Source organism: Balaenoptera borealis (genome assembly GCF_965194805.1).
Source record: "Balaenoptera borealis genome assembly, chromosome: 13".
NCBI lineage: Eukaryota > Metazoa > Chordata > Mammalia > Artiodactyla > Balaenopteridae > Balaenoptera > Balaenoptera borealis.
The window spans coordinates 7,249,428-7,270,157 of record NC_138870.1 but is presented as its reverse complement, the minus strand read 5'-3'; the positions used below and the strand labels follow the sequence as shown (position 1 = coordinate 7,270,157).

The 20,730-nt window shown below is 49.5% G+C and overlaps 1 protein-coding gene across 2 annotated transcripts in view; it reads left to right on the top strand.

Moving 5' to 3' along the window:
• Nucleotides 1-20,639, top strand: part of LPCAT3 (lysophosphatidylcholine acyltransferase 3) — a 37,954-nt gene extending 17,315 nt beyond the window's left edge. The window contains exons 2-13 of one of the 2 annotated variants that reach the window (XM_082349222.1): nt 14,286-14,393; nt 14,905-15,011; nt 15,505-15,598; nt 15,745-15,782; nt 16,173-16,351; nt 17,081-17,189; nt 17,839-17,925; nt 18,018-18,184; nt 19,387-19,534; nt 19,610-19,768; nt 19,876-20,004; nt 20,284-20,639. In XM_082349222.1, coding sequence (XP_082205348.1) covers nt 14,286-14,393; nt 14,905-15,011; nt 15,505-15,598; nt 15,745-15,782; nt 16,173-16,351; nt 17,081-17,189; nt 17,839-17,925; nt 18,018-18,184; nt 19,387-19,534; nt 19,610-19,768; nt 19,876-19,992 — 1,313 coding nt within the window. In that variant the 3' untranslated portion in view covers nt 19,993-20,004; nt 20,284-20,639. Of the gene's footprint in view, nt 1-14,285; nt 14,394-14,904; nt 15,012-15,504; nt 15,599-15,744; nt 15,783-16,172; nt 16,352-17,080; nt 17,190-17,838; nt 17,926-18,017; nt 18,185-19,386; nt 19,535-19,609; nt 19,769-19,875; nt 20,005-20,233 lie in introns of both variants that reach the window. The other variant, XM_082349221.1, reaches the window with a different exon arrangement.
• The last annotated feature ends 91 nt before the right edge of the window (nt 20,640-20,730 follow it).

Sequence of the window (20,730 nt, the reverse complement as noted above, 5' to 3'; positions counted from 1 at the left end):
ATTTCAAGCAGAGCTTCTTCAGTTTTCCCGCGGACAGCTCCCTGAAGGCCACGGTGGAAAACTAAACAAAGGTATCCTCTCCGGGGCTCAGGGACTCAGCCTAAAGCAGCTGTTGAAAGACAGAAGTGTCATTGAAGCCTCGTGTTGTATCTTTAAAATACAGGACAACTTGGCATTCCATTTTGTATAATGGATTTGGTTTACCAGTTAAATTACTTGAGAATTTTTCCTGCAGAACTTCTAGTAAAGTGGGCATGCCACACCTGTCTCCCAGCTCCTATCAGGTGCTCACGTTTAGACAATGAAACACGGACATTGGCGGCGATGTTCTGAATCAGAACTGGGGAGCTCTCTGCCGTGCTCCTACGCAGTCCCAGCTTCCGAAGAAAGAGGCGTGTTCCACAGCTAAGGAATTGCCCACTCCTGTTTTCAGTAACCTTTCCAAAGAGAATCAGTCGGGTTGACTGATTCCCTGGGGGTGGGCTGGGGTCCCTCCAGCCCCCCGTCTCACCCAGCTCCTCCTACACCGCCGTTCTTCCCGAGAGACAGCCCTCATCACCCATTTCACTGAGGAGAGGAAGGTTCTTTTCCTGAGCTTGCTCACCTGCCTCCCAGGTTTCTCTGCCAGTCTCCTTGCCTCGCCCTCCAGTCTCGGGAAGAGCCAGGGCTTTTTCCCTCCTTCTGCGGTAAACACTTGTTGCTCTCCCACACATACTGTCCTCACCCACTATACGGCTTTTCTTCTTTCATAAAATACATATGGGGACGTCCCTGGTGGCGCAGTGGTTAAGAATCCGCCTGCCAATGCAGGGGACACGGGTTCGAGTCCTAGTCCAGGAAGATCCCACATGCTGCGGAGCAACTAAGCCTGTGCACCACAACTACTGAGCCTGCGCTCTAGAGCCCGCGAGCCACAACTACTGAGCCCGTGCACCACAAGTACTGAAGCCACTGCAATGAGAAGCCTGCGCACCACAACGAAGAGTAGCCCCTGCTCACCGCAACTAGAGAAAGCCAGCGTGCAGCAACGAAGACCCAACACAGCCAAAAATAAATAAATAAATTTATTTTAAAAAAAATAAGGACTTCCCTGGTGGTGCAGTGGTTAAGAATCTGCCTGCCAATGCAGGGCACATGGGTTCAAGCCCTGGTCTGGGAAGATCCCACATGCCGCAGAGCAGCTAAGCCCATGAGCCACAACTACTGAGCCTGCACTCTAGAGCCCACGAGCCACAACTACTGAGCCCACGTGCCACAATTACTGAAGCCCGCGTGCCTAGAGCCCGTGCTCCACAGCAAGAGAAGCCACAGCAATGAGAAGCCCACGCACCGCAACGAAGAGTAGCCCCTGCTCACCACAACTAGAGAAAGCCCGTGCAGCAACGAAGATCCAGCACAGTCAAAAATAAATAAATAAAATTTTTTTTAAAAAAATAAAAAACAGCATGCCATCTCCCAAGAATACACAAACAGAAAGAATCCAGAGACATCCCTCCCCCGCCAAAAACAAAAAACAAAAAAAAACACATGGCTAGAACTTCTCTGTCTTAGAAATGCTTCCCTTCACTCAGTGGCCACACCCTCTGGCCAGAGTCTTTTACTGCCTGCTGCCTGGCGTCCACGTCCAGCCTGCATTTCCTCTTGGTCCAGCGCCCGCTTCTTAGCTGGCCCCCAGGTCCCGGCCCCCGTGCCCCTCGTGCTGCTCTGTTTCACGGTGACTAATGACCTCATTGTGAACGTCTTCCTCACCCTCCTTAGACTTCGGCACATTCGATGTTTTTAAACTCCTTTCCTACCGCAGAAGTCATCTTCCTTTCTCACATGGGTACCGTCCTCATTTACCTCTTGTTCTCTGTTTTATCTCCGTTTCTTTTGCTTGCACTTCCTTAAGTGCAGGCATTTTCCAGGACTCAGCCCTCCCTTTGCGGCCTCTCCCTGTGAGAGTTTATCTGGCTTCAGTTGTTGCCAGCAGAGCCAGCTGTCTCCTCCGATCTGTGTGTCTCTGTCAGTGGCATCACCTTCTGACATGGAACCTTGAGGCCAGTGGTCTTCCCATTGGGGTCCATGTACCCTAGGGGTACATGAAGACTTTCCAGGGATACGTGGGCACAGATGAGGGACTCCATTTTCAGATTTTCAGCTTCCATATGTATTCTTTTCTAAAATTGACGTGCTTGAGACTGTGTCTGCTCTGAAAGTTCTCTTACGGTCACTCTTCACCAGCCTTTAGAGAGGAGACTTCCCCAGTGGTCCAGTGGTTTAGACTCTGTGCTTCCACTGCAGGGGATGTGGGTTCGATTCCTGGTCGGGGAAGTTCTGCATGCCGCATGGCGTGGCAAAAAAAAAAGGAGAAAGGCCCGGGGGTAAGGGGTGCCCCAGGGAAACATTTCACAGGAGCCACGAAAGTGAAGCAAAGAGGAGCAGCCCCTTATTTTATCCAGGCGACAAACTCATGACGACCCTCTGCCTTATCGTTCCATCTTAGAAGTAGAATTCAGAAACAAGGTGGTTGTCATGAGGGAGAAGTATTAACTTGTTTATTTGAATTAAAAAATGAGGTTAGACCCCTTTTGACAGAAAGTGATCAAGCTGATTGGTTTGCCATTTAGAGTACACGGCAGACATTTTCCATGTGTACTTAAAGCACATCTTCAATATACATTTTTAAAAACACATCATTTGCTGTTGTTTAAACTTACAGACACAGATGCAGAGAACGAACGTACAGATACCAAGGGGGAAGGTTGGGGGGTGGGAGGAATTGGGAGATTGGGATTGACACGTATACACTGTTGATACCATGTATAAAATAGACAACTAATGAGAACTTACTGTATAGCACAGGGAACTCTACTCAGTGCTCTGTGGTGACCTAAATGGGAAGGAAATCCAAATAAGAGGGGGTATATGTATATGTATCGCTGATTCACTTTGCTGTACAGTAGAAACTAACACAACATTGTAAAACAACTCTACTCCAATAAAAATTAATTAAAAGCAAAAAAAAAAAAAACTTATAAATGTTAGATGGCAACTTACAAATGTGAGAAGGCATCTCTAATTTTTCAGAATTCTTTCAGGGGCGATTCCATCAAAAAAGTTTGAAGACCATTGTAGGGGCTTAACCACCTTTAATTTATCCCTTTCCATCATACCCCTCATTCCAGTCATTCCTTGTGATTTTTTTTCCTATTGTATCAATTTCAGACTCTGCCTGGTTTTCCAAACCTTCCTGTCCCTTCTCGTGGTCAACCTGGTCTTGTGAAGTGACTGTTCCATGCTGTTTCCTACCTCCGTGTCTTTAGTACATAATTCTCCTGCCCATTCCTTATTTCTTCTCTTTTCATCCTAACTGCTGTGTTCATTATTGACCTCTCCTCTAACCTCTGCAACATTGGCTATTCCATGCAATTAGCATTTATAGAACATCGTTGCTTGATTTTCTTTTCTCTCTAAAAAGCTCCTTAAGAGTCTAAAAGCATCTCTTACACTCTACCATATTCTCCTTTTGCCTAATGCATTGCTGACCACATAATGGATGCTCTATAAATATTTTATTGACTGCCTAGAATACAGTATTTGTTCATTCATTCTTTTATTCTTTCTTCCATACAACAAATATTTTTGAGACCTTTTTTGTACCAGGAAAAGACCTTTTTTATACAAGGCACTTGTGGTACAGCAGGGGGAAAAAAGAGACAAAAATCCTTGCCTTCAAAGACCGATACATAAGTAGAATACGTAGTATGTGAAAGAGTAATAAGTGTTGAGGGGAAATAGAAAAATGAAGTAAGAAAGAAGAACAGGAAGTGTGCGTTGGTGGCATAGAGGGTGGGGTGAGTGTGTGCAATTTTAGATACATGGTCAGGGAAGGCCTCACTGATAAGGTGACATTTTAGTAAAAATCTGAAGGGCTGGAGGGACGTGAGCTTATCTGTGAAAGAGCATCCCAGGCAAGGAACCTGTTAATGTGAAGCCTCTAAGGTTGCACCTGCCTGGCACTCCACGAAGGGCAGCCGAGAGAAGAGATGAGGTGGGGGAGGGAGGAACAGATCAGTCTGGTAGCTTCTGATGGGACTTCGGCTTTTGCTGAGTGAGACTGAAGGCCTAGGGGGAGATTAGTCAGGAGGCGACTGTAATAGTACAGCCCAGAGGGACTTCCCAGGTGGCGCAGTGGTTAAGAATCCACCTGCCAATGCAGGGGACACAGGTTCAAGCCCTGGTCCAGGAAGATCCCACATGCCGCGGAGCAACTAAGCCCGTGCGCCACAACGACTGAGCCTGAGCTCTAGAGCCCGCGAGCCACAACTACTGCAGCCCGAGCGCCTAGAGCCCGTGCTCCGCAACAAGAGAAGCCACTGCAAGGAGAAGCCCGTGCACTGCAACGAAGAGTAGCCCCCCACTCGCTGCAACTAGAGAAAGCCCGCGTGCAGCAACGAAGACCCAACGCAGCCAAAAATAAATAAATAAAATTTTCAGAAAATACTATAAAAAAATTTTTAAATGGTGCAGGCCAGAGATGGCATTGACCTGGACCAGGGGAAGAAGTGGTCAAATTCTGGGTTCACTTTGAAGGTAGCACAGACAGAGTTTGCCGACTGACTGGTTGCAGGGGGAGGGTGGGGTCCAGGAAGGGTGAGAAGGTTGCAGGGCTTCAGCCTCGCGTGAGCAGAAGGGTGAGGTGGCGCTTGCTGAAATGAGGAAGCCGAGGGGGAGCGGGCTTTGTGAGGGAGATGTGTCAGCAGTTCAGTCTGACACCTGTTAAATTTGAGATATCCGTTAGGCATGCACCCAGTCCACATTGTACACGAGTGTGAAGAACAAATTTGGGAGCCATCAGCGAACAGATGGTATTTAAAGCCATGTGGCTGGGCTTCCCTGGTGGCGCAGTGGTTGGGAGTCTGCCTGCTAATGCAGGGGACACGGGTTCGAGCCCTGGTCTGGGAGGATCCCACATGCCGCGGAGCAACTAGGCCCGTGAGCCACAACTACTGAGCCTGCGCGTCTGGAGCTTGTGCTCCGCAACAAGAGAGGCCGCGATAGTGAGAGGCCCGCGCACCGCGATGAAGAGTGGCCCCCGCTTGCCGCAACTAGAGAAAGCCCTCGCACAGAAACGAAGACCCAACACAGCCAAAAATAAATAAATAAATAAATAAATAAATAAATAAATAAATAAATAAATAAATAAATAAATAAAATAAATAAAGCAAGCCAGCCAGCCAGCCAGCCAGCCAGCCAGCCAGCCAGCCATGTGGCTGGATGAGATCGCCGGGCACTTCTCTGTTAAAGCAGAGGTTGAGGCAGTCTCACAGTTACTGAGTATCTAATATGTACCAGGCTTACTATATGAACCCAAACCTAGATATTCATTTTACTGATGAAACTGAGGGCCAAAAAAAATGAACTCATCAACCAGCCTGAGGGAGCAGCTAGTAAGTAGCAGAACCGGGATTCAAACTGAGATCTGTCTCAACTCCAGAGTTCGTGTTCTTCTAACCATACGGTCCCTTAATTTAATAGTATGTTGCATTTTAGAAAAAGTGCTCTTGGCAAACCATAATCAGTATCCTTATAAAATAAATATGCTATGACTCTTCTTTTGAAATGAAGATGGGAAGGAAATCCCTTAGTCATTTGTCACATGGAATGAAGATTAGATTCAGAAGCCCTGATACCCACTTTCACCAGAATTTCTCAGTTAAAGTTGTAAAGCTTGCTTTACAAACTCCCTGTAACTTTATGTGAATGTGTATAATTTTTGTGACCACTTACAATATTTTAGGCTGTGCTAACTACTTTATATGCATTATCTCCTTTAGTCCTTACAACAACTCATTGAGGCAGGTACTGTCCCCATTTTACAGATGAGGAAACTGATGCTCAACATCAAATGGCTATTAAGTGTCAATTACTGTTGGTCAACCAATCAAAAAATGAAGTATACAGGATAGTATGCTATGGGAGATCCAAAGGTATAGGAGGACTTGAGGAAAAGAGATTGTGAACGTGTGATAATTTTAATATAAAACAAGAATGTAAGGAATGGCAATTTGTTATATACAATGATTTGCCAAATAAGAGTCTTTGCTCTAAGTGCCATGCATTTAAGGCATGAGTCCATAACGCACAGGGCCACGAGTTCACCGTGGTCTGCGGTAGCCTTAAAGGAGGAGACACTTGAACTGGGTTTCCGAGAATGGGTAGGACTCTATTGGGTAGAGGAGTGGTTGGAGAATGTGTCCCACCCAAAGGCATTGGCACAAGCAAAGGTCTAGAGATGAAAGACATAAGATGTATTTGAGCAAAAACTAGCATATCAGTCAGCTGGAGCAGGGAGATAGAGGCTTTAACCGGAAATGTAGTTTAGAAGATAGACCTTGAATCTTCGGCTTGGGAACTGTTGGAGTCGTTGATGTTTTCTGAGCAGGGGTTACAGGAAGAGCCCTCTGGTGGAGGATTGTTGGAGGACGCGGCTGCAGGCAGAGATGAGGTCACGGCAAGAGTTGAAGGGGGAGTGCTTGAGGGCCTTCACTGCAGATGTAGCACAGGAAAGGAAGGGGATGTGACGGTGGTGAGAAACACCGGAAAGGAGGAATCAACAGGATTTGGTGGCTGGGTATAGGGAACCAAGGAGAGGGAAGAGGCAAAGACAACTTCAAGCCTTTGAATGTAGTCGTGTGGCCTGGACAACGGTAACACCATTAACAAACAAAAGAAGAAGCCAAGAGAAGACCGATTCAGGGGGAAAGTCCATGTTGTAGTCACACAGAATTTGAGATGGTATGTGATATCAAACTGGAAATGCCCAGCCAGGAAGTAGGAAATGTGGAACTGAAACTTGAGAAGTCAGGATTAAAGATGTGGACCTGTCTTTGGCGTAAAGATCACATTAAGTTACATGAGACTGGATGGAGTTTCCAGAGGACAGTATAGCAAGAATAGCAGAGGACCAGGGCTGACTCCTGGAGGTCAGCTGTATTTAGAAGCCAGAGAAAAGCCTTGGGTGAAAGAGACAAAGAAAGAGAGGTTGGCACGATCTATTTGAATTGCGTTGCCACCCTTGGCCAAGGCAAAGCTCAAAGCAAGCACAAAGAGTGAAAAGTAAACATTTAGGAACTTCTGTAGCCATTCCATAGTGCCACATCATCCAAGCCCATGACTTTGTATTTTACAAAAGTATTGGTCCACAACGCATAGGAAATTTTGAAAACTGGTCTACACCACTGACCGAGAAGGGCTAGTCAGGGGATAAAAGAGCCAAGAGGTCCACTCCTAAGTATATACCCGAGAGAACTGAAAACATACACCACACCAAAAGTTGTACAGGAATGTTCATAGCAGCCTTATTCTTAATACCCCAAAAGTGGAAACAACCCAAATGTCCATCAACTGATGATTGGATAAATGAAGTATGGTCTGTCCAAACAAAAGAATATTATTCAGCCATAAAATATAACGATGTACTAGGGCTTCCCCGGTGGCGCAGTGGTTAAGAATCCGCCTACCAATGCAGGGGACGCGGGTTCGAGCCCTGGTCCAGGAAGATCCCACATGCCGCGGAGCAACTAAGTCCGTGTGCCACAACTACTGGGCCTGCGCTCTAGACCCCGCGAGCCACAACTACTGAAGCCCACGTGCCTAGAGCCCGTGCTCCGCAACAAGAGAAGCCGCCTGAGTGAGAAGCCCGTGCACCGCAACGAAGAGTAGCCCCCGCTTGCCGAAACTAGAGAAAGCCTGTGCACAGCAATGAAGACACAACACAGCCAATAAAAAATTTTTTTAATAAATAAATTTATATTAAAAAAATAATGAATTACTGATACATGCTACAACATAAATGCACCTTGAAAACATTATGCTGAATGAAAGAAGCCAGACACAAAAGGCCGCATATAATATGACTCCATTTATATGAAATACCCAGAATTGGCAAATCTGTAGACAGTAAGTGGGTGGTCACCAGGGCCTGGAAAGCGACTGCTAACAGGGATGGGGTTTCTTCTGGGGGGTGAAAACGTGCTGGAATTAGTTGGTGGGGATGTTGCACAACCTTGTGAATGTACTAAAAACCACTCCGTTCTACACTTTCTTTTAAATTTTTATTTTATTTTACTTTTTATTTATTTATGGCTGTGTTGGGTCTTCATTGCTGCACGGGTTTTCTCTAGTTGCGGCGAGCGGGGGCTACTTTTTGTTGCTGTGCGCGGGCTTCTCACTGCGGTGGCTTCTCTTGTTGCGGAGCACAGGCTCTAGGCACGCGGGCTTCAGCAGTTGCAGCACACAGGCTTAGTAGCTGCAGCACGCAGGCCCTAGAGCGAGTAGGCTTCAGTAGTTGCGGCGCCAGGGCTCTAGGGCGCGTGGGCTTCAGTAGTTGTGGCGCACGGGCTTAGTTGCTCCACGGCATGTGGGATCTTCCCGGACCAGGACTCGAACCCGTGTCCCCTGCATTGTCAGGCGGATTCTTAACCACTGCGCCACCAGGGAAGCTCCCATTCTACACTTTGAGTTTGATGAATTTGATGGTATGTGAAATACATCTCAATAGAATAAGAAAAAAAGCAGGGAAACTGATATCTCAAAACCAATGCCAGAGAAGCTTTCAAAAAAAAGAAAAATACAGAAGGAGCAGTTGAGGAAAGTAGGGAGGAAGAAAAGGCAGTTGGATTTGGGGCATTTTAACCAGGAAGATTAAGCCGAAACGTTATTCCGTGTCAGCAGTTCTCAAAGTGTATGTAGTCCATGAACTCCTAGGAGTCCCTGAGAACCTTGAAGTCATTTTCAGAATAAAATTAAGATGTTATTTGTCACTGTGTTGACATTTGCACTGATGGTGCAGAAGCAGCGATGGGTAAAGCTCTGTTGTTCCCTTAGTACGAATGACGGCAAGATGTTGTTCCCTTAGTACAAATGACGGCAAGGGCACCAAACTGAACCAGCACTCCCTGCGTTCTTCACCACCGGTCAAAAAAGGGCAGGTGCACTTAAGAATTTCCTTATACGGTAGATATCGATAGACAGTATCCACACTAACAAAAGTTGTTTGAGGTCCTCAATAATTTTTAAGAATATAAAGTGATGCTGATAAACAAGGATGTACTGTATAGCACAGGGAACTATATTTAATATCTTGTAATAACCTATAGTGGAAAAGAATCCAAAAAAGAATCTATATACATATATATACACGTGTGTGTGTGTATACATAAAACTGAATCACTTTGCTATATACCTGAAACTAACAAAACATTGTAAATTAACTGTATTTCAATTTTTTCAACATGGTTTAAAAAAAGTGGTGCTGAGACCAAAAGGTTTGACAGCCGTTACCGTATGCTAAGGGTGTTCTGTCGGCTCTTGGTGTGGTGTCAGAGGTGGTTTTCTTCTTTTGTTAAAATCGTATCAATACCTGGCTAAGCCAACACATAGCAGTTCTGTCTAGTTCCATCTTTTCCCTCACACCTGCCAAAACATGCTCTGTTTTCTTTTCGTCAGGGTCACATGAACTACTGCCTGATCAATCGGGGTCGTATCATATTCCCACAGAGCCCAGAAATAGCGATACGGGATGAGAGGCAAAGAAATTCATCAGACTTCAGTGAAAACAGCCCATTTCTGTTTCTTCAAATGGAACTTCAGAACCTTTAGGATTAATGAGTAATTTCACAGCTATCATAGTACAGAGAAGGAGCAGTTCCACAAGCAATGTCAGTTGATAGATCCGAGTTTCTGACTCAGATGGCACTTGGGCTTCAGTAAACACCCAGAGGCAGGCTGGGGAAATGAGCTGGATAAATAGGCTCCATGTTGTGACTACCGGAACCCCTGAAGGGACCAAGTTCAGTGCGTCCCAGCAGTCTGCTGTAGGGTCACAGCATTGTGAATGCCCTTGGTTCTGTTCTTGGAATGTTCCCATTCTAGTCAGGGATCCCTGGGTTTAGGGTGCAGGTTGGGTCTTCATCTTTCACCATCTAATAGGTTTCTGCAGGGCCCTCCTTTAAACAAACAATCAAATAGAAGAAACAGTTACAGTGTGGCGGCCAAACAAGCTCTTAAAAACCTCCAGACCAGGTTTATAAAGCCAATGGCCTGTTTGGTGCCATTAAAAGAAAAACAGCAACCCCCAGTCATGGAGCTCAGGATTTTATCTTCAGGACCAGTAATACTGCTGCCCTGCCCAAGGGTTTAGGAAGGCAGAGCTTCTTAGCCCTGGCTGCACCTCAGAACCACTCAGACCTACTGGATCAGACTCTGCTGGGTGGGTGGACGGGTGAGGTGCTGCTTTTGTTGTCTTTTTAGAGAGTATTCAGGTGACTGTAGCTGCTGTATCAAGCCCTGGCTCCCACAGAGAAGCGCTGAGACTCAGAAGCGGCTCGGAGGACGACACCCTCCGCGCAGACAGCACATCCCTCAAGGGGTGGCTGGGTATCCAGGCTCCGAAGCTGGCCGAGCTCAGCAGCAGCCGGGAGGAGGGTTCGGTGCTGACACGCTCGAAACCAGCTCCGAGTTGTCACAGCAACTCACCCAGCACAGCTCCTTCCTCCCCTTCGCAGCTTCGCTCCAGGCTCTGCTGTTCTCTGTCATGATCTTGACGTTCTTGGTAACCCGGCCTGCTGCATTCTTTTTCTTTTTCTGCCAGTTGCTCCATCTCTTTTTTTTTTAGTTAATTAATTTATTATTTATTTATTTATTTCTGGCTGTGGTGTTGGGTCTTCGTTTCTGTGCGAGGGCTTTCTCTAGTTGCGGCAAGCGGGGGCCACTCTTCATCGCGGTGCGCGGGCCTCTCACTGTCGCGGCCTCTCTTGTTGCGGAGCACAGGCTCCAGACGCGCAGGCTCAGCAGTTGTGGCTCACGGGCCTAGTTGCTCCGCGGCATGTGGGATCCTCCCAGACCAGGGCTCGAACCCGTGTCCCCTGCATCGGCAGGCAGATTCTCAACCACTGCGCCACCAGGGAAGCCCTGCTCCATCTCTTTATCGTGCGTTTCCTGGTGCGCGATTAGACTTCCCCTGCGTGGAACTCACCCACCTCCACTCCCCCCAAATACACCTGAAAACAGGAGAGAGCAAAAGGGCCTTGAGTGGCCAGAACAGCTGTTACCAGGCCTGGCACTAAGTCTGCAAGCAAGACACCAAGGCCCTTGCTCTTGTCTTAGATCTTTGTTTGTTTGTTTGTTTGTTTTACACCTTTAAAACAAAGTTAAGCCTTCTAAGGCCTGCAGTAAATTAGAAGGAGGGAAAGGGACTATTCTTGGCACTGAAAGCTCAAGAAGTGACTATAGATCCCTGAATAGCAAGGAAAGGGGCAGAAAAGTGTGAAGTATGGAGAAAAGGACTCAGAATGCAGGACAGTGTGGGCCCTGTCAGGGTTCTCTACATCCCAAGAGGTCATAAAGCCGTCGTGCCTCTAGAGTAGTTATGACCCAGATTACCAAGAAAATGTCCAGTTATATTCAATTTAAGGAGGCAGAGTAATGTGTGTTGTGTTTTTTAATTTCGAGCATCCCAAATGATAAAGGGTTTTAGTGATTTCACTTGGTTAAAGGTTTTTAACCCTTTAAGTGCTTTAAGAGGTAAACTCTTAGCTGTCCAGAACTTATTTATGAGTACTCTAGGTAATTAAGATCTACCCTATTTGTTCTTTCTGGTCCTTTATACCCCTATTCCTAAAACATTAAACATAAAAAGCAGAAGAGTTAAGACATTTGGGTGTTATTCTATATACTTTCTATTACCTGGCTCTGGTTCTTAGCAATACTGGCTGCTAATCCTGCCAAATTTCTGCCCACGTGGTATGTGTGAGACTTGTCCTATTTCTTTACTCGTTCATCTGACTGAAAGGGTCACAGTTTCCTCCCTCTCTTTGGCTAGCAGTCCTATATCACTTCATCTCAGATAGCTAGAAAATAAACCATTCCATGCCACCTCGTCCCTCATTCTGTGCTACACAAGCAGAATACCTGGCATATAATAGGCACGTAATAAACATCTGTCAGATGAATGAGTGAGCAAATGAGTCAGTAATCCACAGAATATCTACAAAATCAACTATTTGCATGAAGCTATAAATTTGGTAAAGAGCGTAGCCCATTATGATAACAGCTTTCAAAAAACACCAGCAGGGCTTCCCCAGTGGTGCAGTGGTTAAGAATCCGCCTGCCAATGCAGGGGACATGGGTTCGAGCCCTGGTCCAGGAAGATCCCACATGCCGCGGAGCAACTATGCCAGTGTACCACAACTACTGAGCCTGCGCTCTAGAGCCCGCGAGCCACAACTACTGAAGCCCGCGTGCCACAACTACTGAAGCCCGCGTGCCACAACTACTGAAGCCCACGCACCTAGAGCCCGTACTCCGCAACACGAGAAGCCACCACAATGAGAAGCCCGCGCACCGCAACGAAGAGTGGCCCCCGCTTGCCACAACTAGAGAAAGCCCGCGCACAGCAATGAAGACCCAACACAGCCAAAAATAAATTAAAAAATAAATTAAAAAAAAAAGAACACCAGCAAATCCTGGCACCAAGAAGATAAATGGTTGATACACTGTTGTGTGAAAAAACTAGGATACATGAGTACACAGGTTGTGATCATAAGTTAAAAAAAAAAGTTATGGGAAAAAAGACTAGAAGGACATAAGCTAATATATAACATGATTATCCATTTACTTATTCACTTAAATAATTGAGCACTTTATGTATGACAGTCATCTACGCCTTGCAGAGTTAACCAAACTCACAACTATATCGCCAATGATAAACTAACTGTAACTTATGATTGAAAAGTAAGGGGAATTCCCAGGGGGTCCATTGGTTAGGACTCCAGGCTTTCACTGCTGAGGGCACAGGTTCGATCCCTGGTCAGGGAACTGAGATTCCCGCAAGCCACGTGGCCAAAAAAAGAAAAAAAAAAAGTAAGAATTGCAGCAGCTGTAAACCATGACCAACTCAGAACACTAATTATGCAATGATAGACTGGGTAAAGTGTCCTTCCAAGAAACAGTAGGGATCCCAACTCTTCGCACATGCGCTACTGCAGTAGGAAGGTTGCCAAGCACATCAGCCAGACTTCTTGATGGAACACTGAATGTGGGTCTGTAGTAAAACCAGGGAACATGCTAATTTTAGTTTAGGAATAACAAATGTTGTTGGCCCTTTTAATTCAGTAAGCAACCCTTGGCCGTGCATCATCAGTTCACGGCCCATCAGGAGATCCCCTGTAGTTCAGTCAAGCCCCGGGACCATACTTTAAATCACGGCTTGACAAGACATTTTCCCAGTATACCTAGATGGATTTATAACTTGGTCGATGCCCATTATGTAAGGAGTATCTACATGTATCCTGTAACTGCTATGCAACTGTATATGCCGTCAGCAACCCCAGTTTGTAGCCGTGAATAATTTATATTCTCTTTTTTTTTTTTTAAGGGAACTCCTTTATTTATTTATTTATTTGTTTATTTTTGGCTGTGTTGGGTCTTCGTTTCTGTGCGAGGGCTTTCTCTAGTTGCGGCAAGCGGGGGCCACTCTTAATCGCGGTGCGCGGGCCTCTCACTATCGCGGCCTCTCTTGTTGCGGAGCACAGGCTCCAGACGCGCAGGCTCGGTAGTTGTGGCTCACGGGCCTAGTTGCTCCGCGGCATGTGGGATCTTCCCAGACCAGGGCTCGAACCCGTGTCCCCTGCATTGGCAGGCAGATTCTCAACCACTGCGCCACCAGGGAAGCCCTATATTTATCCTCTTAACAATCTGACTGAGGGACTTCCCCAGTGGTCCAGTGGTTAGGACTCCACGCTGTCCCTGCAGGGGGCGTGGGTTCGATCCTTGGTCAGGGAACTAAGATCCCACATGCCAGGCAGCCCAAAAAAAAAAAAAAAAAAGTAAAGAAAAAGAAAAAATAATCTGACTGATAATACTCTGCTAGTGATGAAATTATTATAGATCATAAAGGTGTAAAATGGTGTTTCTGGGCATAGTTGGGCACCCTGAATCCCTTGTATCATTTCAGAAAAATGCAAGAGAAAATTCCTAGCAATATTTAATAAGCCATAAATGAAACCTAGTCTTCAGACCCAGTTTGTATTGCCTCAATATGAAATATCTTCAGTTTTAAATTTGTATTTACAAAGAGACTTCTTTTGATAATTGGGGATGCTGTTATTGTCTTTGTAGACATCCGTACAATGCATGTTTCTTCCTCTCTGGGCTGAGTTTCATGCCAGATCAACTTCCAAAACAAACCTGGGAGGACCCCAGACACGAGTAACCCTCTTCTGCTCTTCCTTCCCCTCCAGGTTACCCCTTGGCTTTGTTTTATCGGCATTACCTTTTCTACAAGGACAGCTACCTCATCCATCTCTTCCACACCTTTACAGGCCTCTCAATTGCTTATTATAACTTTGGTGAGTGAACTGAGCACTGTGATTACGGGGAACCTGGGAAGGAACAGACCTGAACAAAATTTCCTGGAGAGAATTTGATGGAGAGGGGAGTTGTGATGCTCTGGTAGCAGAGGGTTTGTATGGGCAGGGACACAGCTTAACTTCTCCCTTCACAGACATTCCTCTCCCCGGTAAAAGCATGTTGAGAATGGTTACCCTTACCAGACGCCATCAACAGAGAAGCACCAGTTTGTCTCTGCTGTGGCCGGAACTGGCCGACAGACCCAAGCGGTCCCCCAGGAGCATCCCTTAGGCCCAAAGTTCAGAAATACAGGAGCTCCCTGGCAGTCCTTTATATTTATACAGTTAATTTCCTTCCCTTCTTCCAAAACATGAGGCTATTAAAAAAGAAGAAAAATCCTAATACCAAAGTTTTTTATATATATATATTCTCTTTGTGTTTAGAAGTCTCAGGAAGGGTGGGAATGCAGGAAAAAAACAGGCAAAAATTTGCTCTCTCCTCCGCATCCAGGAAACCAGCTCTACCACTCCCTGCTATGCGTCGTGCTTCAGTTCCTCATCCTCCGGCTGATGGGCCGCACCATCACTGCCGTCCTCACTACCTTTTGCTTCCAGATGGTAAACGTCTTTCCCTGGGCAGCTCAGGTCACAGCTGACAGCAGTTGGGCGCGGGGAGGATGGGGACTGCGGTGTAGAAGAAGCCGTGGACCGGGAGATCCGGTTTCTAATCCTTTCTCCCCACGACACTTGGCAGTGTGGCTCTGGGTCACTTTCCAGAAGCCCCAGGTGTTTCATCTGCAGGCTGCAGTGACGATGCTTCACCCGCCTCCAGGACGGGGTGCCGGCGGTCCTTTGCGTAGGACTGTGCCATTGGGGTGCTTTGAGTCTGACCAGATTAGCCCAGCCGTCCATGAGGGGAGTCACTTAAAGGCAAGGCAGAAAATCCACGTAGAATGAGCCACAGAGTGTAAGCATTGAGGACGTCTCTTCCCCTTAACAGGTTCAGTTTCTAGACCAGGAGAAAGGAAAAGTGAAAAGAATACATTGGATTTCAGAGCAGGGAGAAAATAAATCATAGCAACAGTAGAATAAATATTTGCCCCTCTCCTAGGCCTATCTTCTTGCCGGATACTATTACACAGCCACTGGCAACTACGATATCAAGTGGACGATGCCACATTGTGTCCTGACCTTGAAGCTGATCGGTGAGTGGTGGGGCCCTGCCTTCCCCTCTGACACCCAGGCTCCTCTCATCCGACCGTAAGCTTACCCCGGGCCCTGCCCCGTGCGCTCCTGGCCACGTCCTGTGTCCCCTCCCTCCTCTCCACCCACACCTTCTCTCTCTGCTCAGGTCTCGCCATCGACTACTATGACGGAGGGAAAGATCAAGTAAGTACCCCTCCCTCCGCAGAGACGTGAAGGAGTTTAACCAGAGGGAAGGAGGACGGCTGTTGTTATCCCCACGCCCTCATGCCCGCCCGTGTGATCGCCATTTCGGGCCGCACTGATCAAGGACCGACAAGTCTGATTGCCCGGGTCCAGGTCTTCTTCAGAGTCCAGAGATCAGGGCCAGCAAGGCACTGGGGATAGCAGCGGCAGCCGGCCTAGGCTGAGCTGTGCCTGCACATGCCCATTACCCGCTGAAGCACCGGCTCTTCTCCGTACTGTCATCCCCTCAAAGAGGCTCTATGTGAAGAACCTGGATCAGTGGGGACAAGGGTGGGGAGCCCTCAGACTGGCTCTTGGGGTCCTGAACCATTCGTTCTCTTCTCGCCATAGAAATCCCTGTCCTCTGAGCAACAGAAATACGCCATACGCCATGTCCCTTCCCTGCTGGAGGTTGCTGGCTTCTCCTACTTCTATGGGGCCTTCTTGGTGGGCCCCCAGTTCTCAGTGAACCACTACATGAAGCTGGTGCAGGGACAGCTGACTGACCTACCAGGCAAGATACCAAACAGGTAACGGCCCCCTTCAGTCAGGACGTCTGCGTAGGCCTCTCGCCCGACACAAAGCCACTTCTCAAGTGACTTCCTGAAGGCTGGCCGGCTGCATTCTCTGGCCTGGCCCTGGCTCATGGCCTGTGATGGGCGCTCCGTGCCTGCTCGCTGCAGGAAGGGGGCCCTTTTCAGCTTGGGTCACTTCCCGCCATCCCTCCCGACCCTGTAGTACAAACATTAAAAATTCACTTTTATGCCATAGGATTTTGCCTGAACCAGTCATGTCCCTGCCTTTAAAACTCACTTTCCCAGTTTAAAAAATACTGTTAAATATATCAAAATCTATATATATAAAAATATATCTTACAGTAGAAGATTGATAAGTTACCAGGAAAATCCCTTTGCTGAGAACTTGTCCAGCCTGCATTTGAGCATCGATCCAGCCAGGAGAGGAGGGAGCAGATCCAAAACCGGTCCTTCCCCGTCTCTGCATCGGGCTTTCAGTCCCGATGTAGCCCGAGCACATGGGGGAGTCCTCGAGGTCCACGGGACCCCTGAGGGCGAGCACCCCAGATTCCCCGGCCCGCCCCCCGTTGCCCCACCCCCACCCCAGAACTCGCAGCGTCTGCACGCTCCATCCTCACGTCCAGCCCTAAGGCTGCGCTCACTCTGGGAAGCTGCTCCCTCGTGAAGGTCGGAGGGCGAAGGGAGGGGCCTCCGCCCGCGGTGACCCTGCTTGTTCCTTTCCAGCACCGTACCTGCTCTCAGGCGCCTGAGTCTGGGCCTTATCTACCTAGTGGGCTACACCCTGCTCAGCCAGTACATCACAGAAGACTATCTCCTCACTGACGACTACGAAGTGAGTGCTTCCCGAACAGCAGCAGTGCGACTGCGCCAGAGATAGACAGTGGCCAGGCCAGGAGCCCGTAGATAGCCGAGAAGTGGGTAACACCACCTACAAACGCGTGTTGGTTTTGCTCTAGATCTGAGAGTTGGTGTCAATGCCAGCCGGGCCGGGACCCGTTCATCAGCCAGCACTGAACGACCTTCGCGGGCACAGGGCTGTGCCAGGTGCACTTCAGCACCCCTGACCTTCCCCCAGCGGCTCGAGCTCGCCCTCTTACAGCCAGCGGCTCGAGCCCCCTCCGGCCCAGGCAGACCAGGGCTCTAGGAGCTCAGGACCCGGGGAGGGGGAGTGCTGGCTCGGGCTCCGTCCCAGCTCTGGGGAGGTTGGTCTCCTTCAGCTGACGTCGAACGTGGATGTAAAAGTCCCCCAGCACTAGTGTCCCAGGTGCCCGGCTCTTTAGGAGAGGAGTTGAGGACAGCACTGTTTGAGGGCCTCTGCGAGGGCGCTCCCTGCTGGGCCCCCTTGGCCTGTTGCAAAGCAGTTAGGCAGACCATCGGGGGGCACGGAGTAGTAGTCAGCCAGACGTGTGAGGGCGGGGAGCACGGGGAGCCCTTCCTGGCCTGGCGGTGTCCCTAATGCCCATGCCTTCTCTCCTGTCAAGAACCACAGCTTCTGGTTCCGCTGCCTGTACATGCTGGTCTGGGGCAAGGTTGTGCTGTACAAATACGTCGCCTGTTGGCTGGTCACGGTAAGGAGAGAGGGCCCGGGGCCGCGGCGAGACGAGCTGCAGGCTGGGTAGGGCGCAGAGCGGCGGGGTCGCTTACGCCGTGGCTCCCTCAGGAAGGAGTGTGCATCCTGACGGGGCTGGGCTTCCACGGCCTTGACGAGCTCGGGAGGGCCAAGTGGGACACCTGCGCCAACATGAAGGTGTGGCTCTTTGAGACAGACCCCCGCTTCACGGGCACCATCGCCTCTTTCAACATCAACACCAACGCCTGGGTGGCCCGGTAAGCGCCCAGCCGGGGAGGTCGCACGTCACTTCCTCCAGCTTTGCCCACTTCGGGGGGCCCCGCCCGTCAGCCACTCTCACACCCCAGCCACACCCACTTTTGTCCCCAACCCAACCCCCCCAAACCGTCCCTGTCATTTTTTTTTTGTTTTTTTTTGTTTTTGGCTGCATCGGGTCTTCGTTGCTGCGCGCAGGCTTTCTCCACTTGCAGCGAGCGGGGGCTACTCTTCGTTGCGGTGCACGGGCTTCTCATTGCAGTGGCTTCTCTTGTTGCGGAGCACGGGCTCTAGGTGCGCGGGCTTCAGTAGTTGTGGTGCACGGGCTCAGTAGTTGTGGCTCGCAGGCTCTAGAGTGCAGGCTCAGTAGTTGTGGCGCACGGGCTTAGTTGCTCCGCGGCATGTGGGATCTTCCCGGACCAGGGCTCGAACCCGTGTCCCCTGTGTTGGTAGGCGGATTCTCAACCACTGCGCCACCAGGGAAGTCCCATCCCTGTCATTTTTGAAAGACAGAAACAAGGCATACATGGCCTTGAGTGCTGGGTTTTCACCCCACTTCTGCTGCTGGCCTTACGTTCACAAACACTTCCTCAGTCCCACGACTGGGGGGACTGTCGGCAGCGTGGGTGCAGGGCCGGCCCCGCTCACCGCTGCAGCCTCAGCACCAGGCGCCTGGCAGGCCCTCCGCCATTACCCGTTGTACCAGGCGGGGCCCCAGCTGAGCCTTACGTCTCTTTTCTGTCTAAACCACGACTCGTCAGCTTCACTGCCTTTCATTTTAAAGTGATCGGAGGGGCTTCCCTGGTGGCGCAGTGGTTAAGAATCCGCCTGCCAATGCAGGGGACACGGGTTCCAGCCCTGGTCCAGGAAGATCCCACATGCCGTGGAGCAACTAAGCCCGCACGCCACAACTACTGAGCCTGCACTCTAGAGCCTGTGAGCCACAACTACTGAAGCCCATGCACCTAGAGCCCGTGCACCGCAACGAAGAGTAGCCCCCGCTCACCGCAACTAGAGAAAGCCCACGTGCAGCAACGAAGACCCAGTGCAGCCATAAATAAATAAATAAAGTGATCGGAGGGCACTGCCTCCCCTCCCCCAGGGGGCCCGGTGGGAGCAGCCGCCACCCCTGCACCCCTAAGGACTCCAAGAACCCAGAGGCAGGATGGATCTGAGTCTCATCCTTTCTCACCCTTCTCTCTAGTTACTTCTTCAAACGACTCAAGTTCCTTGGAAATAAACAACTATCCCAGGGCCTCTCATTGCTATTCTTGTCCCTCTGGCACGGCCTCCACTCAGGGTACCTGGTCTGCTTTCAGATGGAATTCCTCATTGTTATTGTGGAAAGACAGGTAAGCCTTAAGGGTGGTGGATGAAAGGGGCCTGAGAAGGGGTAAGACGCTGAGCCCTCTCCCCTTCCTCCACAGGCTGCCAGCCTGATTCAAGACAGCCCAGCCCTGAGCAGCCTGGCCTCCATCAGGGTCCTGCAGCCCCTCTACTATCTGGTGCAGCAGACCATCCACTGGCTCTTCATGGGTTACTCGATGACTGCCTTCTGCCTCTTCACGTGGGACAAATGGCTGAAGGTACACAAGGGCCTGCCTGCCAGGAGGGGAGGGAGCCACTGAAAGCTCAGGCAGTGGGGCTGAATCCAGGCCCTCTGTCTACCGCGGTGGCCTGTATCCCTCCACAGGTGTATAAATCCGTCTATTTCCTTGGCCATGTCTTCTTCCTGAGTCTACTATTCATATTGCCTTATGTTCGCAAAGCAATGGTGCCGAGGAAAGAGAAGTTAAAGAAAATGGAATAATCTATTTCCCTGGTAAGATCCCTCCAGCTGAGCTGAAACTACCAGGTTACAGAAGAGAGCAACAGACCGGGGTGGGGGGTAGTACTGGAGATGCGGGGGGAACCTCGCGGGGCCTGGCTTCCGGGAACCACAGCATGGGGCACTGACTACCGGGAGGCGCGCCCGGAGGGAGCTGGAAGGGCTGCAGACCAGGGACGAGGAGGGCGAGGCCGACCTGCCTGCCCGCCTTCTCCCCTTGCAGGTGGCCCAGAGCAGGACTGGTGCAGAAACGACTCGCCTCCCTTCCCACAGCACTCCTTCGTCCCAGAGCACAGAGAACCAGAAGCCAGGGTGCGGGAAGACGGGGCTCCCCCAGCTGTGCCTCTGCTGCTGGCCACGTCTCCATCTGGGGCCAAAGGGGAGACTCTCGTGGGAGGAGTAGAGGGGTCCATTGTCTCCCCTCTGGGCTCCCCCATGCACGTTGCCTTATCTCTCCCCCTCTAGCCAGGAATCTGTTGTGGTTTTCTTCCGCCAATTTACTATGATTGTATATGTGCCGCTACCTCCGCCCCCCCCCCATGGGGGGAGGGGAGGGGCACGGCCCCGCCTGCTCCACTTTTCTACCTAGGACTGTACCAGATAAAGTCACCTCAGTGTGTTGTTTTTCACTGCTAGCGCTCCTGGATGCTTTCTTTCAGACACAGCCCTCCACACCTGCCATGGCTGAAATAATCAGGGCTCCCTCCTTTAGGGCACAAA